We start from the raw sequence: 24,195 nt of genomic DNA on the forward strand, positions 1-24,195 counted from the left end.
TTGCCATGGAAACCTTTGTGTGTAACTGTGAGGAGGGCGCTTGATTCCTTGGGCAGGACCCTTGATTCCATAGGATCCTGAACTGGCGGTAAATATTTTTTAATATAATGTCTGTATTGAGACACAATTCACATAGCATACAATTCATCCACTTAAAGTGTACAATATGATACTTTTCGTATACTCACAGAGTTGTGTAACCCAATAGGGATTCCCAGGTGGCTTAGTGGTAAAAGAATCCGCCTGCCAATGCAGGATACGAAAGAGATGCAGGTTCGATCCCGGGGCTGGAAAGATCACTTGGAGTAGGAAATGGCAACTCACTTCAGTATTCTTGCCTGGAAAATTCCATAGACAGAGAAGCCCAGAGGGCTACAGTTCATGGAGTTGACTGAGCATGAGCACGCACACAGAATGTAATATTTCTCTATATATTTTGGCTTCCCAGGTGGCTCAGTGGTAAAAAAAATCTGCCTGCCAATGCAGGAGATGGATCCCATGAACATAGAAGCCTGGCAGGCTACAGTCCATGGGGTCGCAAAGACAGAGTCGGACATGACCGAGCAACTGAGCATGCACATACCACAATCAGTTTTGATCACCCCTAAAAGAAAGCCCACTCCTGTTAGCACTCATTCCCCACTCAACCTCCAGCCCCAGCCCTCAATTCAGTTCAGTTCAGTCACTCAGTCATGTCTGACTCTTTGTGACCCCATGAATTGCAGCACGCCAGGCCTCCCTGTCCATCACCAACTCCTGGAGTTCACTCAGACTCACGACCATCCAGTCGGTGACGCCATCCAGCCATCTCATCCTCTGTTGTCCCCTTCTCCTCCTGCCCCCAATCCCTCCCAGCATCAGAGTCTTTTCCAATGAGTCAACTCTTTGCATCAGGTGGCCAAAGTACTGGAGTTTCAGCTTCAGCATCATTCCCTCCAAAGAAATCCCAGGACTGATCTCCTTCAGAATGGACTGGTTGGATCTCCTTGCAGTCCAAGGGACTCTCAAGAGTCTTCTTCAACACCACAGTTCAAAGCATCAATTCTTCGGTGCTCAGCTTTCTTCACAGTCCAACACTCACATCCATACATGACCACAGGAAAAACCATAGCCTTGACTAGACAGACCTTTGTTGGCAAAGTAATAGGCAACCACAAATCTATTTTCTGCCTCTTATGGATTTGCCTATTCTAAAGACATTTCATAGTAAATGGAACTCTACAATATATGACCTTTGGTGACTCATTTCTTTCACTTAACATACTGTCTTCAAGATTCATCCATGTTGTAGCATGTATTAGTACTTCATTCTTTTTATAGCTGAATAATATTGTATTATTTGGATATGCCAGATTTTATTCGTTAATTCATTGATTGATGGCCATGTGGGATGTTTCCACTTTGAGGCTACTGTGATTAGTGCTACTATGAATATTTGTGTACGGTGTTTTTGTGTGGACATATGTTTTCCTTTCTCTTGAGTATATACCTAGGAGTGGAATTGCTGGATCCTGTGAAAACTGTATGTTTAACCTTTTGAGGAACTGCCAGTCTTTTCTAGTGGCTGTACCTTTTTTTTTTTTTTTCCATTTGCATCAGGAATGCAGGAGGGTTCCAATTTCTCCACACCCTCACCCACACTTGTAATTATCTGTCTTTTCTGTTATAGCATCCTAGTTGGTGTGACGTGATCTCTCCGTGGGCTGGGTCATTGCATTTTAGGCTCCTAGATCATTGACGATAGATAGGACCACAGCAGTCAGGCAGCCCAATTTGTTCATTTTTATGGGAGAAGCGCTGAATGTGAAGAGAGACGGGACTAGCCCTGGGGGACAATTAGTAAAAGAGGCAGTAACAGAACCCATATATTTTTTTCTTTTAACAAAGTACACTGAAGCCAGATGGTCCCCATAAGATGAAAGACTTCGAATGATGTTATTCTCTAAACCTGGGAGAAATTTCTGTGACATAAAAATCAGAAGATGGATGGAACAATAATAGTCACAAAGAGTCACTTCATGGATTCCCCCAGATCATGGGTCACAGATCAGAGTAAGTACTTTCCACCTGCCTCCCTGCTTTATGCTAAGACATCCCTATCTTGCAGTGTCATAAATGTAAATAAAGCATGGAGCCTATATCCTATAGGATCCTATATCCGACTAATGTCTGTAGAAGTTAACAGAGAGACATCTGTTGACATACACAGATTCCAAAAGCCCACCACCCACATGCCCTTCCCCCCCTCCCAGGGTTACTCAAAAGTAAGTTTCAGTTGTGTGAGAGATTACTCAAAATAAGGAACTCAGGGATGAGGAAGACGTTTATATAAAAGAAATAGCAGTGAACGATGAAGACAGAAAAACTGAGTTGACTATTAGTGCAGTTTGAAATCTCAACAAGTGTCAAGAAATTATTTTTGAAAGAGAAGACACACACAAAATTTTAATAATGGCCTAAGGCTAGAATCACAGTTTATGCCTCCAAACGTGTGCCCTGCAGCCGGCGGGGAGGGTCCCCAGGTGCCGGCGGCTCGTGAGCTCACCCCCCTGGGCTCCTAGAGGGCATCGGGAAAGAGGAGTGCTCTTTGCGCATCCCAGGCCGACCCCGGCTTCTCGCCTGCCCAAGGTGGAGTTCCTTCAACCTTCCCATGGGTCCTCTAAAACTTTTGTTTCCGAAATGCGAATCTCCTATAGCCCCAGTTTTAAGTGGCGACAGTTCTCTAACGCTTCGGTCGTGTCAGCGGTGACTGGGGGAGGCGTGTCACTCGCCATCTTGGATCAAGGACGAGAGGACCAGTTTCGCGCGGACTTCAGGCGCGTCCCGGGGTGATGACAGTGAGGACCGTACCCCCACGTCCTGAGACTAGACTTCTCGATCCTTGCCTCTTCTTCCCCCACCCCCAACATCCGGCCAAAGAGAAATTCCTCCATCCGCCAAAGCTAGAGTGGGTAGGATGGATGCCTTCCTCCTGAGCATCCGTGTGTCCCCAAATCACCACCCATCCTGTCCCCCCGAGCTTCGGGCTCCACTCCGCTGGCGCGGGCTCGGCGGGGCGCCGAGGGGGTAGCGAGCGGCCGGGTTCCGCCCGGGGCGGGCTGGGGAGCAGGGTGGCCGCGGGGGTGCCGAGCCGAGAGGGCCCGGCCGGCCTGACACCACCTGGCGGAGTCTCGGGGAAGAGTCTTAAAGGCGCGCGCTCCCCGCGCCCAGCGCACTCCAGCGGGAGCCGCCGAGAGCTCGCCTCCCTCTCCCGCCCGGCGCCTCGGGAGGTAAGTGCGGTCAGCCGAGCCGGAATCCGGGCCCGGGGAGGCGGCCTCGCTCTCGGGGAGCTCGAGTCGGGGGCCGTGGTGGCCGGGCGGCGCGCAAGTTTGAAGGCCTCGGAGGGCAGCTGGAGCGGCGAGCGCCTGGGAGGGGACGGCGGGGCGCCCGTGGACCGGGGCCGTCTGGGGGCAGCTGTCCCGGGCGATGATGCCCGGGACGCACCGGCGCCCCGCGCACGCTCCAGCCTCGGCCCCGCGCCCCGCGCACTTGGCGCGCTCCGGCCGCGCCCCCTGCTAGCCCAATCCGCGGGAGCCGCCACACGGCTCCGCGCCTTGCCGCCCGCCCGGGGCCCCGGCAGCTCGCTCGCCCTGCGGTCGCGTCCGGTCACGCCGGCAGGTCGCGCTCGGCGGCCGGCCAAGCCCGCCCCCAGACCCGCCGCGCCCGCGCCCGCGCCCCGGGCCACCCCGCCCGGCCTCTCGGCGCTGCGCCCCTCGTCTTCCCCAGCTCCAGTCGCTCGCTATTTTCACACCTCCCGGTGCCCCGGCCCCGGCGCCTGATTCAGTGCTTAGTAATTAATTTGGCGTTTCAGAATGGTCAGCGGGCTGGATAATGGGCGCATTCATCCCCCGGGCTAATCTGAACAGAGGTGGGAAGAAAGGCTTTCACAGACAGAAAATGCCATTCGCTGAGCGCTCAAAGGGGCTGTCACTCCCAGAATAAATCGCCGCCGCGCCCGCCGGCTCTTCGGGCCATTTCCATACAGCCCGGCCCGCGCCGCGGACCCGCCGGCCTCGGCCTCGGCTCCCGAATCACTCACTCGACTGCCTTCGACGGGAAAGTCGGGCGACAGCGAGACCCAGGCGGGGCCCTAGGGGAAACGGGGAAGCTGGGGGCTCGGGTTCAGGCCGCAGGGGACAAAGAGCTTGATTAGAAAATCAAATGCTGAACTGGAAGGGAGGCGCAGCTAATCCGAGGCGCGGACTTTGGAGCTGGGCCGGGGAGTGCATCGCGCGCGGCCCAGAGCCGCGCGCGGCTGCCCGGGGTCGCACGGTAAGCTTCTGGATCTCCAAAGTGGAAATGCGATCCCAGTGCACACTCAGAGATCGTAGAGGCAGGGCGCGCTGATACTGTCCCGACCCGCACCAGACGTTCGATCCCGAGTTCCCGCGACACCAGGTCTTTGCCAGCAGCGGGGCTGGGGAGGTGCCCTTCGCGGCCCCCGGCTCGCCACTCCTGCCAGCTCAGGGTGTACCCCGGAGCATCAGCGGAGAGAGTGGCGGCGGCTTTATCTTCTGACCTCGGGTCCCCCCGAGTGTTGGGCACGAACGGTCTGCGGGCTCTGAGAGCTGGGGCCTCTCCTTGGCAGCGCTCCCTGTCCTCGGGCGAAAGAGGATCGAGCGCTGCAGCCGCAACCCTAACCGGGACGACCTCGCCCCGAGGGCGCCCCCAGCCCGGCGGTGGAGCTTGGGGGTGGGTAAGACCAGACCGGCTTGGCTCTCTCCAGGGTGAAGCTCCGGGCAGTTGATTTTCCTGCCGTGGAGGCTCACCGCGCATCCACTTCGTGGGACAGATTTGGCCCAGGGCCCTCCCGCCCAGTGGCACCCTCCCATTGGGGGAAGAGAAGGAGCTCTGACCCTAAGGTGCAATAGGCTTCTCTGGTGGCTCAGACGGTAAAGAATCTGCCTATAATGCAGGAGACCCGAGCTGGATCTCTGGGTGGGGAAGATCCCCTGGAGAGGGAAATGGCAGCCCACTCCCCTATTCTTGCCTGGAGAATTCCCTGGACAGAGGAGCCTGGTGGGCTACAGTCAATGGGGTCACAGAGTCTGACACGACTGAGAGATTAAAACACACACACACACACACACACACCCGTGCTCCGCGGAGAGGCTGAAACAAGGGAAGTAGCTGGCTGGAAGGGGCGTTTCTGGAATGGCCAGATGGGTGTTCCAGGGTGTGTCGGTGATGGAATCCCCGCCACTCACCAACTTCCGAGCAGAAGTCCGTCCTCCCTTCTGAGTCTCAGTTTCCTTGCCTGCAAAACAAGGATGAAATGAGGTCACACTTGGCTCCAAGTGTGGGGCCCTCGGTGGAAGGAGTCCACACACCACTCACGCCCCAACCAGCAGCACCCTCCCCGGCACCTCCCCAAGTCTTCACCAACACCTCTCCTCGGAGTTTAAGGACTCCCTTGATTTTTCTCTCCGGCTGCTTCCATCCAGCCTTGCTGCTTCTGGGTTCTGGTAGCCAGCTTTCCTTAAAACCACATTCTAAGAGCTGGAAGGGGCCTTTCAAAGATTCTCTGGGCTTTGTACAGATGGGGAAGCTGAAACTCGAAGTGGTTGGCTGGCGGATGTCATCCAGCTAATTAATCTGGGGACTTGCCTGGAGAGGATTTCATGCAGGGAGGTGAATTTCAGACCTGAACATCATCTCCTCCCTTCAACCCTCCAGGCTTTTTTAGGCCGGGGGAGGGGCCCAGAAATCTACTTTTTTTTTTTTTTTCCAGTTGTGGCTCATAGGATCTTTAGTTGCATCATGCAAACTCTTAGTTATGGCATGTAGGGTCTAGTTTCCCGCCCAGGAATCAAACCCTGGTCTCCTGCATTGGGAAGGCAGCGTTTTAGCCACTGTACCGCCAGGGAAGTCCTCAGAAATCTACATTTTAAATGAGCTCCCCAAAGCCTTTCGATGCATGTGGGACTGAAACTATACTTAGGGAAGCCCAGCCCAAACAGCTCTTTCCCCGGCAGTCCCTTCCCTAATGGGATCATGGGCCCTGCTTGCTTTTTGTGGCCCGTATTCGATGGGCAGAACGACATTTACTGTCACCCACCACCATTGGAGGCCCGCAGTGAGTGGGGTGCACTTCTAAGAAGAAACCTCAGATCCCCTGAATGCGCAGCCTATGAAGCAGCAGCTGTGGGGGTGCTGAGCATCCTGTCAGACAAGGAATGGTCCAAGTGGGTTGCAGGGTGACTGGATGTTTTGCCCCCAAACCTAGGGGCCTCCTCTTCCCAACACTTTCCCAGCTGGACCTAACTCTGTGCACTGCTGGCCCCACACAGATAGTACAGATGTGCCCGGAAGGCACCCCTACCTCCCCTCCCTGCGAGCCAGGCAAACCTGGCCCACGCCGGGGAGAGCAGCCCACCGGCGGGATCCGTGCCAGCAATAACCCAGGTGTGAGCTGTCGCCTGGAACCACGGACACCTGCCCTTCACCAGGCTGGGGCTCAGAAGAGAGGAAGGGTGAGGGGGCACAGGGGGAGGCCTGGAAGAGTGGAGGGAAGTTGGGATGTGGGGAGAAGCTGTTAGGAACAGAGGGGGGACGGGGAGGGGACGAGTCCCTATTTATGTAAGCCGTTTGTAGCTGCGGATTGTAAAACTGGGCAGGATTCTCTGGAGTAATTCATAGTGTTTGGACAAGACAAACATTGTTCTGCTTTAAACAAACCTCCAGAAAGGTCAGGCTGGTTCATCCCTTTGCTGTGAGTTGCTGAGACTATCCAGATGATGAGAAAATCAGATCCTAGTGGAGGGGGCCCAGGCAGAAGGCAGCCGTCTCCTAAGCCCTTTGGATCTGGGGTGAGGGCACCCAGCCCAGGGAGGGTCCTTGGCTCCTGCTGAAAAGGGCTGGCTCCCACTCTGCAGCCTGGAGACGTGTGTGCGTACATGCGTGCCTATGTCATAGGTTAGGAGATGTTGATGATGCCAGGATTATTTAGTTCTCCAAGCAAGGCCAATGTGACCTGCAGTGTAAATGGTCATCAAATACGTGAAGAGTTATTGGAAATCAAAGACCCAGGGAAGCAGAATTTGATTCACTAATCTCAAGCCCAGATGTGCTCCTGGACAACAAGAAACCTCTGCTTCTTCCCTAGGGACATCCTGGGCAGGCCTCTTGCTGTTCATTTAGCAAACATTTTTTAAAAATTTTGTTTGTTTGCTTTTGTTGTTGTTTTTTCTATTTTTTGGCCATGCCATCCCACATGGCATGTGGGATCTTAGCTCCCCGACCAGGGATCAAACCTGTGCCCCCTGCTGTGGAAGCATGGTGTCTTACCCACTGGACCTCCAGAGAAGTCCCTAGTAAACATTTTTTTGAATGCCTAATATGTGCCACGCTCTGTGCTGGGTGTTGGGCAGACACTAGTGAGCAAGAATGATGCTGCCCCAGTCATGGGGCATATGGTCTGCCTTGCCCTCCCCCTGCCTCTCTTTTCCAAGAAGAGAAACTTCTCACAGATTCCCTTCCAGCCTCTCCACCACTGCCCTTGCCTCAACAAGCTTCCTGGCTGAAATCCAGCAGACCCATTCCCAGACCAGGCCTGGCAGTGAGTGAAGCATTCTGTAAGTGTGAGCTGCCATGACGATCGTGATTATGACTGTGGTTGTGATGAAGGTTGTGATTGTGATTCCGGCTGTGGCTGTGATTATGGTTGTGTTTACGACTGTGGTTGCTGCTCTGAGGCTCCACTCTTGACAGATCTACCTTGACCCCAAGCTGAATCAGATACTTTTGATTGACACTTATTATTCATGCTTGTTGACTTATTATGACTATTAATTGGTAATTAGGAAAGGATTATTGACATTATTAACACCAAAGTCCAGTCTTTCTGCAGTGCTAGGGGCACTGTCCTGTATATGAGTTTCTGTTGCCTGAGGGCAGTTTGTCATCCTCTCAAGAGGGTAGCATCCTTGTGGTAACCATGGTGATGGTTTCACATGACGTTATTAAAATTATATTTCTTTAGGGCTTCAGACTTCGGACATCTCAGGGTCTTTTGTACCTGCCTTTTTAAACTCTATACTCCTGATATCTATGGAAGGAAGGGAGGGAGGAAGGAAGAAAGTAAGGGGACAAATGATAATACCATCCACATTTTTCAGAAGAGGAAGTTGATGCTCAGAGAGGTGAAATGACTTGCCCACTGTCAGTCCAGGCCGCTCTAACAGAACACCATAGACTGGGCGACTGGGGCTACAGATGTTCATTTCTCATGGTTCTGGAGGCTGGGAAGTCCAAGATGAAGGTGCTGGCTGATTCGGTAACTGGTGAGGGCTCTCTTCCTGGTTTGCAAATGGCTGTGTCCTCATATGGTAGAGAGAAAGGTCTTGTTTCTCATGTGTTTTTTAAAAAACAATTTAATTTTAAAAATTTAGATATAATGGATATGTCACATTCTATTAGTTTCATGTCTCTTTATAAGGGCACTAATCCTATCATGAGGGCTCCACCTTCAAGATCTAGTGTTGTGTTAGTCTTTCACAAAGGCCCCAGCTCCAAATGCTACTGTGTTGGGGATTGGCTCTTTAAATGAATCTGGGGGAGGGACACAGTCATTCAGTCCTTGGTACCCACGGTCGCAGAGGTGTGAAGATCAAGAAGTGTGTATGCCTGGAGCATGATCTAGGCCTGTACTATCCTGCCACCCACCCAGGCAGCTCCTGACAAACCCAGGCATCCCAGGTCCCTCCAGTCCCAGGGACCTGGGACCCCTGGGAGGCCCCATAAGCAGGGTGCTCAGCCAGAGACAAGGAGGTAGCTCCCTAGGTTAGGTCATGTCCATCCATCCTTGTGACTAGCTTCTGGCATCATTCTGGGGCCTAGCACAGTGGTACCCCCTGCCTGATGGTAGCATCAGTGAGGGAGAGGTCCCCCTCCCCCCAGCTCCTACTTTCCCTTAATACCTTATTATCCATGCACTTACTCAATCTATTTGGAGTCAATGGTCCATGGCTGTTTTCATCACGCACCACCTCTTGGAACTGGTCCCCTAAGTCTTCTCCCTGTGTGACGTGTAGACCCGTAATACCTCATTTTACTGACATTTGGGGAACATAAGGTGTTCCACATAATTGATTTTTGCAGTTAACTGAAGCTTACTTCTTGAAGCATAGAAAATTTTTATGTAATCATTTGCCCCTCCAGAATCATGATTTTTTTCTCCACCTAATTTAGCAGAATTGAATATAGCAGGTATTCCCTAGGTGTGGTTGAATGGGTGACCCACAGCCATTCCAAGGAGTCATTCTGAAGCCATCTCTCAGAACATCAGCTTCTGGGCAATTCACTCAGCCTCCCTGCCTCAGTCTCCTCCTTGTTAAAGGGGGGCCCTGACTCAATGGGTGCTCACTAAGGGCTGCTCTTATACTTTCCTAGCTCCTCTGGGCTCTCAGACAGTAATGCCCTTGGAAAGCTGGGTGGTTGCAAGACCTGCCCTGATCCCTGGGTGGTGGCTGAAATGGATACTCCCTTCAGCAGTCACTTCTCAGCCTGTTACTGTCCCCCAGTCACCTATTCCCCTAGGGTCCTGATCTGTGATTCTCTGTGACCCTGGAAGAACAGAAGATGCCTGACCTCATAAACACTTCTAAGTGAAGTATTCTGGCTTCCATGCAAACTGAAATCCCTGGATATCATGGTGACTCTTCTCTCAAAGGCCCAGGAGACTATTAACTTGTTTCTGAACTGTGTTCCGAATCGTAAAGGATGCTGAGACCCTGGCCTCCAGAAAGAGGGAGCACCTGGCAAGCTAATGTGGGAGGCCCTGAACTCAGCATTGCATGAAGTAAGGAATAGGGGGACGTGGCCATACAGCCCATGGGAAGAAGACCCAAAGGAAGACTTGGGAAACATTCCAAAGCCAGAGTGTTAATGCTCCCTCTTTTTGTTCCTTTCATTTACCCCAAGCTTGCCTCGTAAGATTTGCAAGGAACCTGCTGAACTCTGGCATTTCTACTATTTGGTGGTGTATTAGTTCTGATGGCCACTGTACCAAATTCCCACAAATTTGGAGGCTTAAAACAACAGCAATTTATTTTCTCGCAATTCTGGAGGCCAGAAATTTGAAATCAGTGTCACTGGACTAAAACCAAGGGCTGTGCTTTCTACAGAGGCTCTGGAGGAGAATCAGTTCCTTGTCTCTTTCAGCTTCTGGTAGCTGCCAATATTCCTTGGCTTGTGGCCACATCACTCTGATTTCTGCCTCTGTCTTTGCCTGCCCTTTTCTAATTTGTTGGATCTCCCCCTCCCTTCTTCTTATAAGGACATGTGATGGCATTTAGGGCCCACCCAGATAATCCAGGATGATCTTCCCATCTCAGTATCCTTTACTTTCATCACTGCTGAGACTCATTTTTTGCCACATAAAGTAGCATTCACAGGTTCCAGGAATTAATACACAGATATCTCTGAGGGTGGAGGTGGAGGACATTTTTCAACCTACCTCAGTTGGTGACATCAGTTGTCCATAATGTCGTGCTTTGATTGATTTTAATGAGTTTGTAGTACATTCCTATCCTGTGCCAGGCAGTCTGTTAAACTCTGGGGATTCAAAGAGTAAAGACCTAGTTCCTCTCTCGAGAAGTTGATGGATTAGTCACGGAAGCATTATGATATGAAGAGCCATGGGAAGAGCCTCCAAAGCCTTGGAGGTACCCAGAATTCATCATTGAGTGCTCAAATTCCTTCTCAAAATCTGCAAAGCCCTGTGTTCTCTGGCCTGCATGGCGACTTCTTTGAGCTCACCTCCCAGCACTCCCATCTTGCTCACCAAGCCCCTTGTTCGTGTTCCTTACGCAAGTCAAGCTCTGCGTCAGGACCTTTGCACTTGCCGTTTCCTTCCACTGGAATGCACACTCCCACTGTCCCCCTGCCACCAGCATATCCCCCCAGCTCCCTTCTTCACTTAGCTCTACTGGATCCCTCTCAGAGCCTCTCCCACCCCAAGTATCTTGTCTAAAACCCACCTCCTCTCCTGGCACTGTGCCCCCATCCTCTGCTCTGTTTGTGTTTCTAGCACTTATTGCAATCATTTTGAGATGTGATGACTAGAACGTCCCAGAAGAAGATTCTAAACCCAAATGCATTCTGTTTTTATTTCTGGTTCTCTTACCTTTTTGGCCTTAGGAAGACCCTGAGCTAAATTTCAAGTCGATCAGGATGGGACTGGAATGAGGGCTCTTTTAGGGGGACTTATAAATGAAAGGAACCATTTTTCAGTTGTCACAGTGATGTGTGTATGTTGGGGGTGGGACTTAGAAGCTTTTAGTGGATAGGAATCAGGGACACTGAACATCCTGTAGTGGACACAGGACTGCTCTGCCCAGTGAAGAACTGTCTGGCCCCAAATGCCAATAGCATCTGCGTGGAGTACTTATCTTAAGGAAGGAATTTGTACTACACTCCTAAAATAGTATTTTTCAAGTGTATTTGATAATCTTTCACCCTTTAAGAGTCCTTCAGATGATTTTGTCCCCAATACATCACCTTCTGCCGAACCTGTGTCCCATGAACCATTCAACTTCTAAAGATCCTCCAGTTCACCTTCTTCTGCCTGATGTCGCTCGACTGTCACCTCTACATGTGAGGGGATCCCCTCCTTCAGACTGTGTGTGGGTGTTCAGTGAGCTGAGCTCTGGGTCCAGAGGTTTCCCATAATTTCCCCCCTCCCCAGAGAACCGTCCTTTTATGTCCACCCTTTGTTTCCTTCCTTCACGGCCAGACTTCCACCCTTGACAAAGCTTCCCTGGACGGTGACCCATTTTCTTTATTGTAATAGCATTCAGGGTGGGACCTTTCAAAAGCTTTTTTTGCAAATGAAAATAAATGACATCTGCTGGTTCCCCTTATCCACAGGCGGTTTTCACCCCTTCAAAGAGTCCGGTAGATTAAGGGATTTGGCGGGTTTGGGGTTTGTATGGGCTTCTTTGCCCAGCTCCGGAATCCTCAGCCAAGAAGCTGGCACTAAGGGAGGGCAGCTGAAGAAGCTGATCAACAGCACTGAGGCCCGGACAAAGCTCGGGGAAACCTACGCTCTAGACCCACCTGTTCTCCTGCACTCTCCAGAACAGTCAGATCTCTTGGCGTCAAGTCCAGGGGCCTGGGATCCCTTGAGCGTCTCCAAGAGGCTGACCAGGTGAGCTGGGCTCTCAAAGCCTCAAAATGAGAGGAGGCCCCTAACTTCTTCCAGGGTGAGTGATCTGAGGATTATGAATAGTTAAAAACAAACCAACCAACCTCAAACACCCTCAACTGTCATATACTCAGTCTGCCAGCTTCTTTCCTTTTACAGGTGCTTTTTTAATCACTTGATAAGGTAAGTGTGATGGTCTCCATTTCGCTGGGAGAAAACCAATGGGTTTCCAACTTGATGGGTGAAGCAACTTGCTCAGGGTCACACAATGAAGTTGTGAATTGGAGTCAAGTTTTGTTTGAGTCAAGTTCTTTCTGTTTCCCAAAGTAACACAATCAATTCAGACCCCACTGACTCTTCTGGGGAAGCCAGGTACCCGCATCAAAATCCTCCACTGCTGTAATTTCCAGACTATGTCAGGAGTCCTGGAAACCACTTCATTTAACGTGTGTTCTCTTAACTGGACCGGACATACTCAGAAGCACAGTCAAGCCTGGTCACAGCTCAAACTTCTGGTCCACCCGGACCCCGTCTCTTGTCTAGACACAACTGAGACCCATTTGTGTCAGATAACATCAACCAAGCCCGTCTTGCCCACAGGTGCCGACTAAAAGCTCTGAACCCTGCATCCAGACCATTTCAGTTCAAATTCCTGTTCTTCTACTCATCAGTGATATGAGCTTCAGCAACTTTCCCGAGTCTCTGTAAAATGGAGCTAGGACTATCCCTATCTCATAAGATTCTTACAAGAATTATGAGTGCTTGTAAGCCTGACAGAGTGCTTAGAAGAGGACTTGACACACGGCAGACGTTATATAAATGTTTGACTTCAAAAGTAAAACCCTCAGTCATACCCAAGGTGAAGGTCCCTCGGGTCATCTCGTTTCTCCGAAGCCCTCTTTTCCTGTCCTCCTTCCTTGTGAACCACTGGCCTGAGAACCACCCCCTCCCATTATGAGATGTTCCCTCCCTGCATCCTCACCTTTTTCTCCTGTTGCTCCTCCCACCCCACCTTCATGCTGACCCTCCAGCCTGGCCCTCCCCCAGGTCCCATTCACACTGTTCAGAGGGGCTATTCTTGTCCACACCAGAGGCACCCAGCACCCAGGCAGGGGGAGCTCTTGTTCTCCTCAATCTCCATTGTTCTTGTGATCTTCATGGAACTGACAGCAACCCCCTGCTCCTCTAAGGCCAGAACCATACAGCTGTTCCCCTGTCCACATCTCGTCCATGCTGACTCCTCCTTACGCAGGTCACTCTTCTCTTTCTTTGAAAACATTGATGACAGAAGCTCAGCCTCTGTGCACTGGGGCCGCATCGAATCTTGGAGACAAGAGTTTTGGGTGAAATAAAAAGGGATCCCCTGGTGGCTCAGTCAGTAAAGAGTCTGCCTGCAATGCGGGAGACCTCGGTTCAATCCCTGGGTTGGGAAGATCCCCCGGAGGAGGAAATTCTCCAGTATTCTTGCCTGGAGCATTCCATGGACAGCGGAGCCTGGTGGGCTGCAGTCCATGGAGTCACGGAGTCACAGAGTCGGACACGACTGAGTGACTAACACTTTCACTTTTCTTTTCAAAAAGGGATAGCTTTATTTGCTAGGCAAAGTAGGACACTGGGTTCGTGCCCTTCAAAAACTGTGTGTCCTGACCTAGTGGAATTTGGTGAGTTTTATAGCAATGGTTCAAGGGTGGGGTTGCTAATACGATCAGGCTGTGTACAGACCCGGATTCCTTTCATCTGGCCTCAGCTGATCTCCTAATCTTCTCTGAAGAATACTTCCTCAAGTGAATGCTTCCTCATCCTCCATTTGTTGGGGGTTCTGGTTCTGCAGAAAAGCTCAAAGCTATCATTCTGTGCGTCCCTTGAGGTGGAACCAGGATCCTTTCCCAAGGCTTCTGCTGTTTCTTGACTGCTCCCCACTTGTCTCTGCATCCCCTCCCTTCCCTGGTTAGTAACTAGGTGAACCTGCCCTTTGGAACCCAGAGAAGGTCAGGAGGCTGAACAGAAAGGGTCCCATGCCCAGGAGCCCTACAGGGTCCTGCTCAGTTTCCACAGAAGCATTTGGGTCAGCGAGCCCTGGTGCCAGTCCTGAGGATCTTCCATCCCTAGGTAGACAGCCTGTCTGGTCAACTTCGTCATCCCCATTCACCTTCTCTGCTTCCCAAAAGAAACCCACCTCATCCTCTGTGGGCCTTGTCATCATCTAGAGCTATTCCACCTCTGGAATTCTTGCTGTAGACATCCAGTTTTAGACCATGGTCTCCTCAGTTATTCCCAACTCGTGTCATCTATCTTCCTGAGCCTCCAGACCAGCTCTGTCCAATAGAACTTTCTGTGATGATAGAAATGTTCTTTATCTATACTCTCTCTCCAAGTCAGGGCAACAGAGGAACCAACCTTTAAATTTTAATGAATTTTAGCTCATTCAAATTGAAATGAAATGAGCCATGTGTGATTACTGTTTGATTTTTTTAAATATTTATTTATTTGTCCATATCGAGTCTTAGCTGTGGCATGCAGGATCTTTTAGTGTCAGCATTCAAATTCTTGGTTATGACCTGTGGGATCTAGTTCCCTGACCAGAGATCGAAGCTGTACCCCCTGCCTTGGGAGCATGGAGTCTCAGCCACTGGACCATCAGGAAAGCCACCTGGCTATTGTCTTGAAAAGTGAACATGTTAGTTGCTCAGTTTTGTCTGACTCTGTCACCCCATGGACTGTAGCCCACAAGGCTCCTCTGTCCATGGAATTCTCCAGGCAAGAATACTGGAGTGAGTTGCCAATTCCTTCTCCAGGGGATCTTCCCAACCCAGGGATTAAACCCAGGTCTCCTGCATTGCAGACAGATTTTTTTTTACTGTCTGAGCCATCAGCATGGCTATAGATCCTGGCCTTTCTATTTCCTCTGCCATTAGTGGCCTGTCTTCACTGCCTTCTCTCTTCAGTTTTGCCTGTTGTCCATCACATCAGCCAACTTCTTCCCTTTGTCCCTGTGCCCCACCTCTTGGGAAACAAACAAACCAACCTTCAACTATGGATTAATCCAGTCATTCTGCTTTCTCCAGGTCTACAGTGGCCACTGAGCATTGTTGGGGCATGACTTTCCTGGGTGGCATTCTTTCTCCTGGATGGTCACCAACCTCAATAGGTCTTTGAATTCTGACCGGCCTGCATTGTCCCCTTCTCATTAATGACCCAATCAAGACTTCCTGCCTTTCCAAATCTGCTCCCTCGCTCTCAGCAGGTGGCATTACTTCTTATGTCTTTGAAACAAGAGACGCTTTCAGACCACCTGACTGCCCCTTTTATGAGGCTAGTTTTATCTGTCTTCAACTTCCTTCTTCTCCTTCCTATCAACATTTAGGCACGTTCAAATAGCCTTATCTTATAAACAACAATAAAAAATCCCAAGCTTCCTTCACTCCCATGTCACCTTCCAATCACTCTTTCTCTTTCCTGCCACTTGTTTTCACACTTCTGGAAACTTGTCTTCACTGGCTATCTGTACTTTCTCACCTCCCATTCACTCTATAACCTGGGGCGGTCTGGCTTGTGTCCCCGTCACTCTTCTGCCACTACCAGTCAAGGTCACCAAGGACTTCCTTGTCATTCAATCCAAAGGACTCTTTCAGATCTTATCTTGACCTTGAAGGCATGTGACACTGCTCACCACTCCTTGCTTGAAACTTGCCCACTGGTTTCTAGGACACCTGAGTCTCCTGCTTTTCTTCCTCTTCTGGGTATGGTGTTCCTTGGTGGCTCAGCATTAAAGAATCCATCTGACAATGAAGGAGACATGGGTTTGATCCCTGAGTCAGGAAGATCCCCTGGGGGATGGCAACCCGCTCCAGTATTCTTGCCTGGGAAATCCCATGGACAGAGGAGCCTGGTGGGCTACAGTCCGTGGGGTGACAAAAGAGTCAGACATGACTTAGTGACTAAACACCACCACCACCACTACTCTGGCTACTTCTAAGTTTCCTAAAACTTCCACATTCTCATCTTCCTAGCGTGATTCTCAGGCTTCCCAGGTAAGGCTTAGGTGTCAAGAATGGTGTCCTCCACCCCCCACCCCACCCCCCGACTGCATTCCTGGCCCAAACACCTGGGAATGTGTTCTCTCACTCAAGAAACTCACTGTGCTGTTTTGAACATCAGTTTGTATTGTGAATCCCATTGCTCAGAGCCTGACATGCCTTTTTGGGTGTGTATTTATAACTGTCACTTCGAGAAGCTCTCACAACATTTGGACATCTGTTTTTTTCATTTGCCTCCTCAAAGCGCAGTATGCTGTAGGGACACTGACAAATTAGAGGACGTCAGGAGAGACTACAGAGTGGGTGGTCAGCAAAGTGTCCTGTGAGAACTCACTGAAAGAACTGGGGGACTTCCCCGGCAGTCCGATGGTTAAGACTCCACGCTTCCCCTGCAGAGGCCCAGGTTCGATCCCTGGTCAGGAAACTAGAGTCTGCATGCCACAACTAAGACCTAGCACAGCCAAACAAATAAATAGATATTTAAAAAAGACAAAAACAACCTAGCAGAAGGAAGGCTTCAGAGCGCTAGCCAATCTGGTCCTAAAGATATTCCAAACTAGACCATGTTGGGTCGGAAGGGAGTGGGGTAGCCCGGCGTGCCTTTTTCAGACCCTCCTTGTGAGGCTGTCTTCTTGACTCACGTTCTGGTGTGATGCTATCAGTTTACACGATAGCCCATCACAGAAACCCTCCGTGAAGTTTGGGGATACTGAGGGTGTCTGCTTGTTACCTCACACTGTGGTCTCTTTAGGAGGCCCTCCAGGACAAATTCCTGACTGATTTTAGTACTAAGAATAGTTGTAATTCTTTTGAGTAATAGGTCTGTTTTTATCTCACAGGCACTGGCAATTGTGTGACTGACATGGTCTCCTTTTCACTTGGGCTTTGGAAAAGCTTCCGGACAAATTTGTGGCCCACCCCCAGGAAGTGAATAGCGCAGCCCCAGAACCACTTTACCTTTATTCCCATCTCTGCTTTGTCTTCCCTGTGGTTTTTCTTTCTTCTCTTAGCTCTCCTTATTTTAGCATACACAATCAAGAACAGGCAAGCAAAAATAAAAATCGCCTGTAATCTCACTATCCAGAGATACCCACAATTATCAATGTTGTCCTTTTATGCATATTTTTAAAAAATAAAAATGAGAGGATACCATGCTTACCTTTTGGGGGGGGCACAGTGTTTTGTAATTTGCTTTTTTCATTTTATAATACTATGTCACCAATATCTTTCCATGTAATTAAATGTCTTTAAATAACTTAAAATTTCTATGAAGATCTCATAATGACATACTACCAACTAACATGTCTACATCCGTCACATATACATGTATATGAAAGTACACCCACAGAGATATCCTAAGGACAATATTTGTATACACAGAAGCTATAACATTCATATGTGTCAACTCATCTGAGGCTCACAACCCTAGGAGTTAGAGCTTATTGTCCCCCTTTTATAAATGAAGAAACCAAGGCACAGAAAGATGCAAAAGTTGCCAAGGTCACACGCCGACTCCAAAGGGTGTTGAACTCCAAACCGCCACCTTGCCTTTCAGGACGCCATTGAGATTTCACAGTTCACGGAGTTAAACAGAAAAAAAGAAACGTTTATCTTCTTCCACCTCACTTACTAATTTATGTTATTTTGCCTTGTTTTAAGTAGCCTTGTAAGTCACCTGAAATCCCCCTCTGCCACGGCATAAACAAACAGTGCAGAGAGTGGTACCCGGCACAAGAAAACAGTTAAAATTCTACCCCAGGGCAGAGGATGAATCCAGCCAGTCCTGCAATGAAGTGGATTTATTTCCTTGGGCTGCAGTGAACTTCCATCCCTAGAAGAGCTGGCTTGGGTGGCCATCTCTCAGGGAGGCTGGGATAGGCAGTCTTCCAAACACACTGAGCTGGGCCAGACTAGCCCTGAGGCCCCTTCTTAGACTCCCAGAGTTTATGAAAATACCAATAAGACAAAACAAGACACTCAATGGGGCTAATGCAGCAAGCCAGCTGTTGGGCCAGAACCAGTATCCCAAGTTTTCAAGCCAGGCCTGTTACCAGCTCACTGATCTAAAAGTTAACAACTGGCAGTTCAGTTCAAAACTCTTAGCCTAGTGTCTTCTTTCCCCTGAAGTGCTTTGGCTGCTGCTGGAAGACGGTCAAAGGATACTGTCACTGTCTTCGGCCCTTCGGTGAGGGTAGCAGAGAAGGAGGCAAGAAGCTAGGTGGCCCCAAGGGTGTCCCACTAGACTAGAACTGGGTGGGATGATCGGTTTGACAAACGTGAGGAGAGGAAGGAGCCAGCTTTCTATGGCTGGGAGATCTTATGCAAGTTTCTTCACCTCCTGAGAACTGTTTCTTCCCTCATCTGCAAAATGGACTTTCACACCTACTCTGCAAAGCAGTTATGGGTTCCCAGCAGATAGTATGGGCTACAGCACCTTTGCACACTGAGCCGGTAAGCACCTAATCAGGCTGCTTGTGGATCCGGGGAGGGCTAGGCCACCTCCAGCCCGAGGCCTGGGGGGTGCTGGCCAGTGCCCAGGTGCTGTCTGGTTTCGTCCCACTTCAGCCTCCAGCCCACTACAACTCCCCTGGTAGAAAAGGGGCTGCTTTCTCTACAGACAGGCCCACCGAGCGGTGACAACTGTGAGGGGACGGGAGAGCCGCTCTTTCCCTCCAGATGCCAGGGGCTGCGGGTAGGAGAGGCGAGCCAGCAGGGGCTCCCTCTTCCTCACGATTCCGGGCTGTCTGCCCACGGGGCACGGCCCGGGACGCAGTGCCACCAGGGCCATCACGCTGGGTTAGAAGAAGGCCCGACCCCAGCTCAGCAAAGAAAACAAACACAGATGTGTTTGCCCGGGACCAGGAGGGAGAAAAATCGCCCCCTCTCCCTCGCCTGCGCGCTCCCCAGGGGCGTGGGGCCGGCGGAAACCTGCTGGGCTCCCGGGGCAGCGCGGGGCCGGGCGACGCGGACGGTCCCCGGCCGGCCCCTCCTCCCTCCGCGGGGTGCGCGCCGGGCCCAGCCCCCTCTCCGGGGTTTCCCCGGGCGCTCTCCTCGCTTCCCTTTGTCTCCGCTTCTCCTTCTCGGGCGCCCCGGTTCCCACTCGCTCGTACCCTCGCTCTCTCCGGGTCCCCGGCCGCTTCCCTTTAACTTTCTTCTTTCCCGGGGTGAAAACTTGGCTCGGGAGCCGGCGGCTGCCCGCCGACGTTATTGGCCGGCGCCCCGCCCGGCGGCCCCGCCCCCCGCCCCCGCGCTCCCCTCCGCCCCCCACTCCCTGCGCTAGTGGCGGCGGCGGCGGCGGCGGCGGAGCCTTCGGGGGCGTGCGTGCGTGTGTGAGTGCGCGCCAGCCAGCGGGAGTGTGTGCGCCCCGGGCGCGGGCTGGGCGGCACTCGCACCGCGGCGGCAACGGCGGGAGCCGGGCGGCCGCGTAGTCATTCGGGCGGGAGAGGCGGCGGCGGCCGGGCCGGGCCGGGGCTGGGGCAGCGGCGGCCGCGCCGGGCATGGAGCTGGCAAGCCCGCGCTGAGGCAGGACGCGCCTGCTAGCAACCAGCGAGAAGCTCTCCGCCGTCCGGCGCGCGGGCTCCCCGGCCGGGGCCGGGCAAACTTTTCTTTCTCTTTTGCCCTCTCCTGAGGTAAAGTCCCGAACGCGGACTCGCTGGCCGGGAGTGCGATCTGGGGCAGCTGAGCGGGAAGCCCGGGCTGCGGGAGGAGGGGGCGCGGGCCGTGCGAGCTCAGGGGCTCTACGAGTTGTCCCGCGCCCGAGTTGAGGGGTGCGGGCGGGGCGGCGGCGGACGAGCAGACGGGCGCGGGCAGGACCCTCGGGCGGCGTGGAGGCGGCGGCGGCGGCGGCGGGGAAACCGAGCGATTGCCTGCGGCCCCGGCTCGCTGCCGGCGGGGAAGAGGAGGCGCGGGCAGTGCGGGGCCTGGGGGGGTCTCCGGATTCGCCTGCCTCCGGGACGCGGGGGACCGAGGCGGGCGTTCGGTGCGGGGGAAGCCGGGCGTTCGCCCGCGTCCCCGATCGCCGCCCCTCCGCGGGGTTGGAGGGCGCGGGGCGGGCTGGCTGAGCGCGGCTCCCCTCTCTCTGCAGGCGCCTTCTGCGGCGGGCGGACCGACTCCTCGGCGCGGCGGGGCCGGGGCAGGCTGGACGCAGCACGATGCGCGCAGTGTGGGAGGCGCTGGCGGCGCTGGCGGCCGTGGCATGCCTGGTGGGCGCGGTGCGCGGCGGGCCCGGGCTTAGCATGTTCGCCGGCCAGGCGGCGCAGCCCGACCCCTGCTCGGACGAGAACGGCCACCCGCGCCGCTGCATCCCGGACTTTGTCAACGCGGCCTTCGGCAAGGACGTGCGCGTGTCCAGCACCTGCGGCCGGCCCCCGGCGCGCTACTGCGTGGTGAGCGAGCGCGGCGAGGAGCGGTTGCGCTCCTGCCACCTCTGCAACGCGTCGGACCCCAAGAAGGCGCACCCGCCCGCCTTCCTCACGGATCTCAACAACCCGCACAACCTGACGTGCTGGCAGTCGGAGAACTACCTGCAGTTCCCGCACAACGTCACGCTCACGCTGTCGCTCGGCAAGAAGTTCGAGGTGACCTACGTGAGCCTGCAGTTCTGCTCGCCCCGGCCCGAGTCCATGGCCATCTACAAGTCCATGGACTACGGGCGCACGTGGGTGCCCTTTCAGTTCTACTCCACGCAGTGCCGCAAGATGTACAACCGGCCGCACCGCGCGCCCATCACCAAACAGAACGAGCAGGAGGCCGTGTGCACCGACTCGCACACCGACATGCGCCCACTCTCGGGCGGCCTCATCGCCTTCAGCACGCTGGACGGGCGACCCTCGGCGCACGACTTCGACAACTCGCCGGTGCTGCAGGACTGGGTTACGGCCACCGACATCCGCGTGGCTTTCAGCCGCCTGCACACGTTCGGCGACGAGAACGAGGACGACTCGGAGCTGGCGCGCGACTCGTACTTCTACGCCGTGTCCGACCTGCAGGTGGGCGGCCGCTGCAAGTGCAACGGCCACGCGGCCCGCTGCGTGCGCGACCGCGACGACAGCCTGGTGTGCGACTGCAGGCACAACACGGCCGGCCCGGAGTGTGACCGCTGCAAGCCCTTCCACTACGACCGGCCCTGGCAGCGCGCCACCGCCCGCGAGGCCAACGAGTGCGTGGGTGAGTGGGGCGCCACGGGGACGCGGGCGGGACCCGGGCTGGGCGGGGACCCGGGCGGCTGCGCACGGGCCTAGCGATCGAGGGTTCTTGAGCATCTCTGGCTGCGTGAATGTGGTGGGGATGGTGGGAGGCACGTTCCGGGAAATCCTGGGCGGTGGGGCCGGGAGAGTCGGTCCACTCGCGCGCCTGACGCTGGCCGATTGGGTTGGCCTCCTGTGCGCTGCCCTAAGACAAGATGCTGGGAGTGGGCTTTGCAGAAAATTTACCGGTCAGTCCCCCGAATCCCAGATCCAAGGGCAAACACTGATTGCCTTCTCCTCAGTTTGGCGGGACTCTGGGATCCACCCCCCTCGCCCCGCCCCAGGGCAGCAGCTGGTCTCGCTGTTGGGGACCCCGGCCGGGTTCCCAGGAAGTTCCAGCTCCATGACCACAAATCCCTTGGGAGGTGGCAAAGGGATTTGCAATTTGGGGCTAATTCGGTGCACGACGAACATCGCTCCTGCGTCCTCCATTTGTCTTTTACGGTTTGAAAATAGATATAGTTTTCTTTTTGATAGCCTGTTTGGGCTAGCAAAAGAATGGTGTGATTTAAATTAATTACTGTCCGCAGATTACAAAAGAGAGTTAACTAATTATTTTAAACTAATTCAGTCCCGGCCCAAAAAAGAAGTATACCAGATTTTCGTTGTTGTTGTTAGCATGGTGTGTGTGTTGAGGTGAAATTAAACAATTCCGGCGAATTAACTAAGGGCCCAGATTCTTGATTTTATGGGGTTTCAGGTCCTGAAAGAGAAATCTCACAAAACCCTGTACTGGTGGATACTCTTGGGTCTGAAATGAGGCTTAAAAAAAAAGAAAAAAAGAAGAAATCCATTCCGTTTCTGGATCATACAGCTTTGCTGCTGTAGAAACTCTGAGCCCTCAGTTTCTCCTCAGGAGAAGAAAAAGAAAAAACGTAGAGGAAAGGTAGGTAGTTAGACCGTAATCAGCTTTTCCAGTATGAGATGTAAAGGTACAAATCCCATGCTTTATTTTAAGGAAAATCATTCAGTTCGGCCATCCGCCCTTGGGTGTTCATCTTTTGTGGAATAGAGTTATTCCCTCCCCCTCCCACACAGCCAGTGTGAGTTTCTTCAGTTGCCTCAGCCTCTGAGGCACATTACAAAGTTTGCTGGCCCCCACAAACACACGTCTTGAGGTCTGGTTCTGATTAATTGTGTCATGTTGTTGTTGAATAGTTTGTGCCTCATGACTTGTGGATGCAGACTTTCTCGGAATGGAAAACATGTTTTGGTCGGCTCTGAGGCCCAGGCGGGCGTCCTGGTCTGCAGAGGGCAGTTCTCCTGTTGCGTGGCCCGATCTCCATTTTTGCACTCCATCCAAGGGTCCACTTCTGCAGACCTCATTGTCTTTCCCCCTCCTGTAAGGGAAGCCACTGCTGGCTGGTCGGAAGAGACTTTTCAGGATTCGGGCGGTGAGACAGTGGTTACTCCCCGACTTAGTCGTCTTTGAGAATAGAACGCCTTTGATCTGCTCCATTCCTTCAGAAATGTTGGTTTTTCCCATCTCTTCTCTTTCTTCTCGCCTTTCCTCTTTTCTTTTCTTCCTTTTGTGAGTGAAAACCCTTTATTGACATTTAAAAGGCCTCCCAGGGTTTGGCTATCTGTGTTAACTTGTATGTGCATATGAAAGATAACTTCTCATCGTCACCAGCAGGGTCTGATTGGAAAACACGCAAGTGAATACATGGAGGCAAATAAGCTGGCTATGAAGGTAACGTTTTCCTGGCTTGAAGATTCCTCTTAGCCGTGGTGGTATTGTTCTGATACCACCCACCTCCAGCTCTCCGTCACTTTGTATGTGGAGAAGTAACCCGCGATTGTAATAACAATGGCCATGCGCTTGAAATAATCTCCATAGTTGAGGATTTTGTCTTTTGACCAAAGCACTAACTCTGCACAAATTGGATTGACTGGGTTTTTTTTTTTTTTTTAAGCCAAATTGAGCAATCAACATATTAACTAACGTAATTAGTAAGCCTTTTTGTTCAAAAAGTTTAATTAGGCCTAATAAGTACATAATCTACATGACAAATAATCGGCTGACAATATTTTCTGGGTTTCACCGAAGTTATTTTAATTCTCAGTAGTTAAAGTATCTTTAAATCTTGCCAATTATTCAGTCATCTCATAAAAGCCAAGCCAATTCAATGATGTTAAAGTTATTTATAGTTTCCTTTTTGAATAGATGTTCTGATACCTTGTAGATATAGCCTCGGGAATGTCAGGTTGAAGTTCCCATAAAGTCTTAATTGAAGTCTTAGTGATTTTTCCATCATTTCGCAAAAGAGAAAGCCAGCAAAGACAATTTAGAAGTGATTTACAATTAAAGGTCGAGCTTTTTATGAAAAGGCCCTGAAGTGGAGATACGTGAATGAATTAGTATTTGACAGGTGTTCTGAGACACTACAGGGCACTGTGCTAGGAAAAGGCATTAATAAATCCTTGAAACACTAACTTTTGTATTATCAGCGGCTCAGATTTTTTCCCCCCCAACATAATCCTATCTTGTGAATTTCACACTGTTGACATAGAAAGTCAGGCTACCCAGATTATTTACAGCTAAGGCAAAGAAGTATATTTTGTACTCTAAAAATGTTTTGATTAAAAAAAAGAAACACTATCACTGTCTGTCTTTGCCTTTCTAAAATAATGAGACACGACATAATAAAGTGACATCGTTCTCTAAGTTAACTGTCTCACCGCCCCCCCAGCCTAAAACTTTAAGAAAACATCAATATTATTATTT

At 51.9% G+C, this 24,195-nt stretch overlaps 1 protein-coding gene across 3 annotated transcripts in view; it reads left to right on the forward strand.

Annotated features, from left to right (window-relative positions):
* Positions 1-3,196: 3,196 nt before the first annotated feature.
* The window catches only part of NTN1 (netrin 1), a 205,280-nt gene continuing 184,281 nt past the window's right edge, over positions 3,197-24,195 (forward strand). The window contains exons 1-2 of one of the 3 annotated variants that reach the window (XM_024980172.2): positions 3,197-3,269; positions 20,306-21,387. In XM_024980172.2, coding sequence (XP_024835940.1) covers positions 20,373-21,387 — 1,015 coding nt within the window. In that variant the 5' untranslated portion in view covers positions 3,197-3,269; positions 20,306-20,372. Of the gene's footprint in view, positions 3,270-19,765; positions 19,851-20,305; positions 21,388-24,195 lie in introns of those variants that run through there. The other 2 variants (XM_005220368.5, NM_001192566.1) reach the window with 2 other exon arrangements.

This window comes from Bos taurus, chromosome 19 (genome assembly GCF_002263795.3).
Source record: "Bos taurus isolate L1 Dominette 01449 registration number 42190680 breed Hereford chromosome 19, ARS-UCD2.0, whole genome shotgun sequence".
Taxonomy (NCBI): domain Eukaryota; kingdom Metazoa; phylum Chordata; class Mammalia; order Artiodactyla; family Bovidae; genus Bos; species Bos taurus.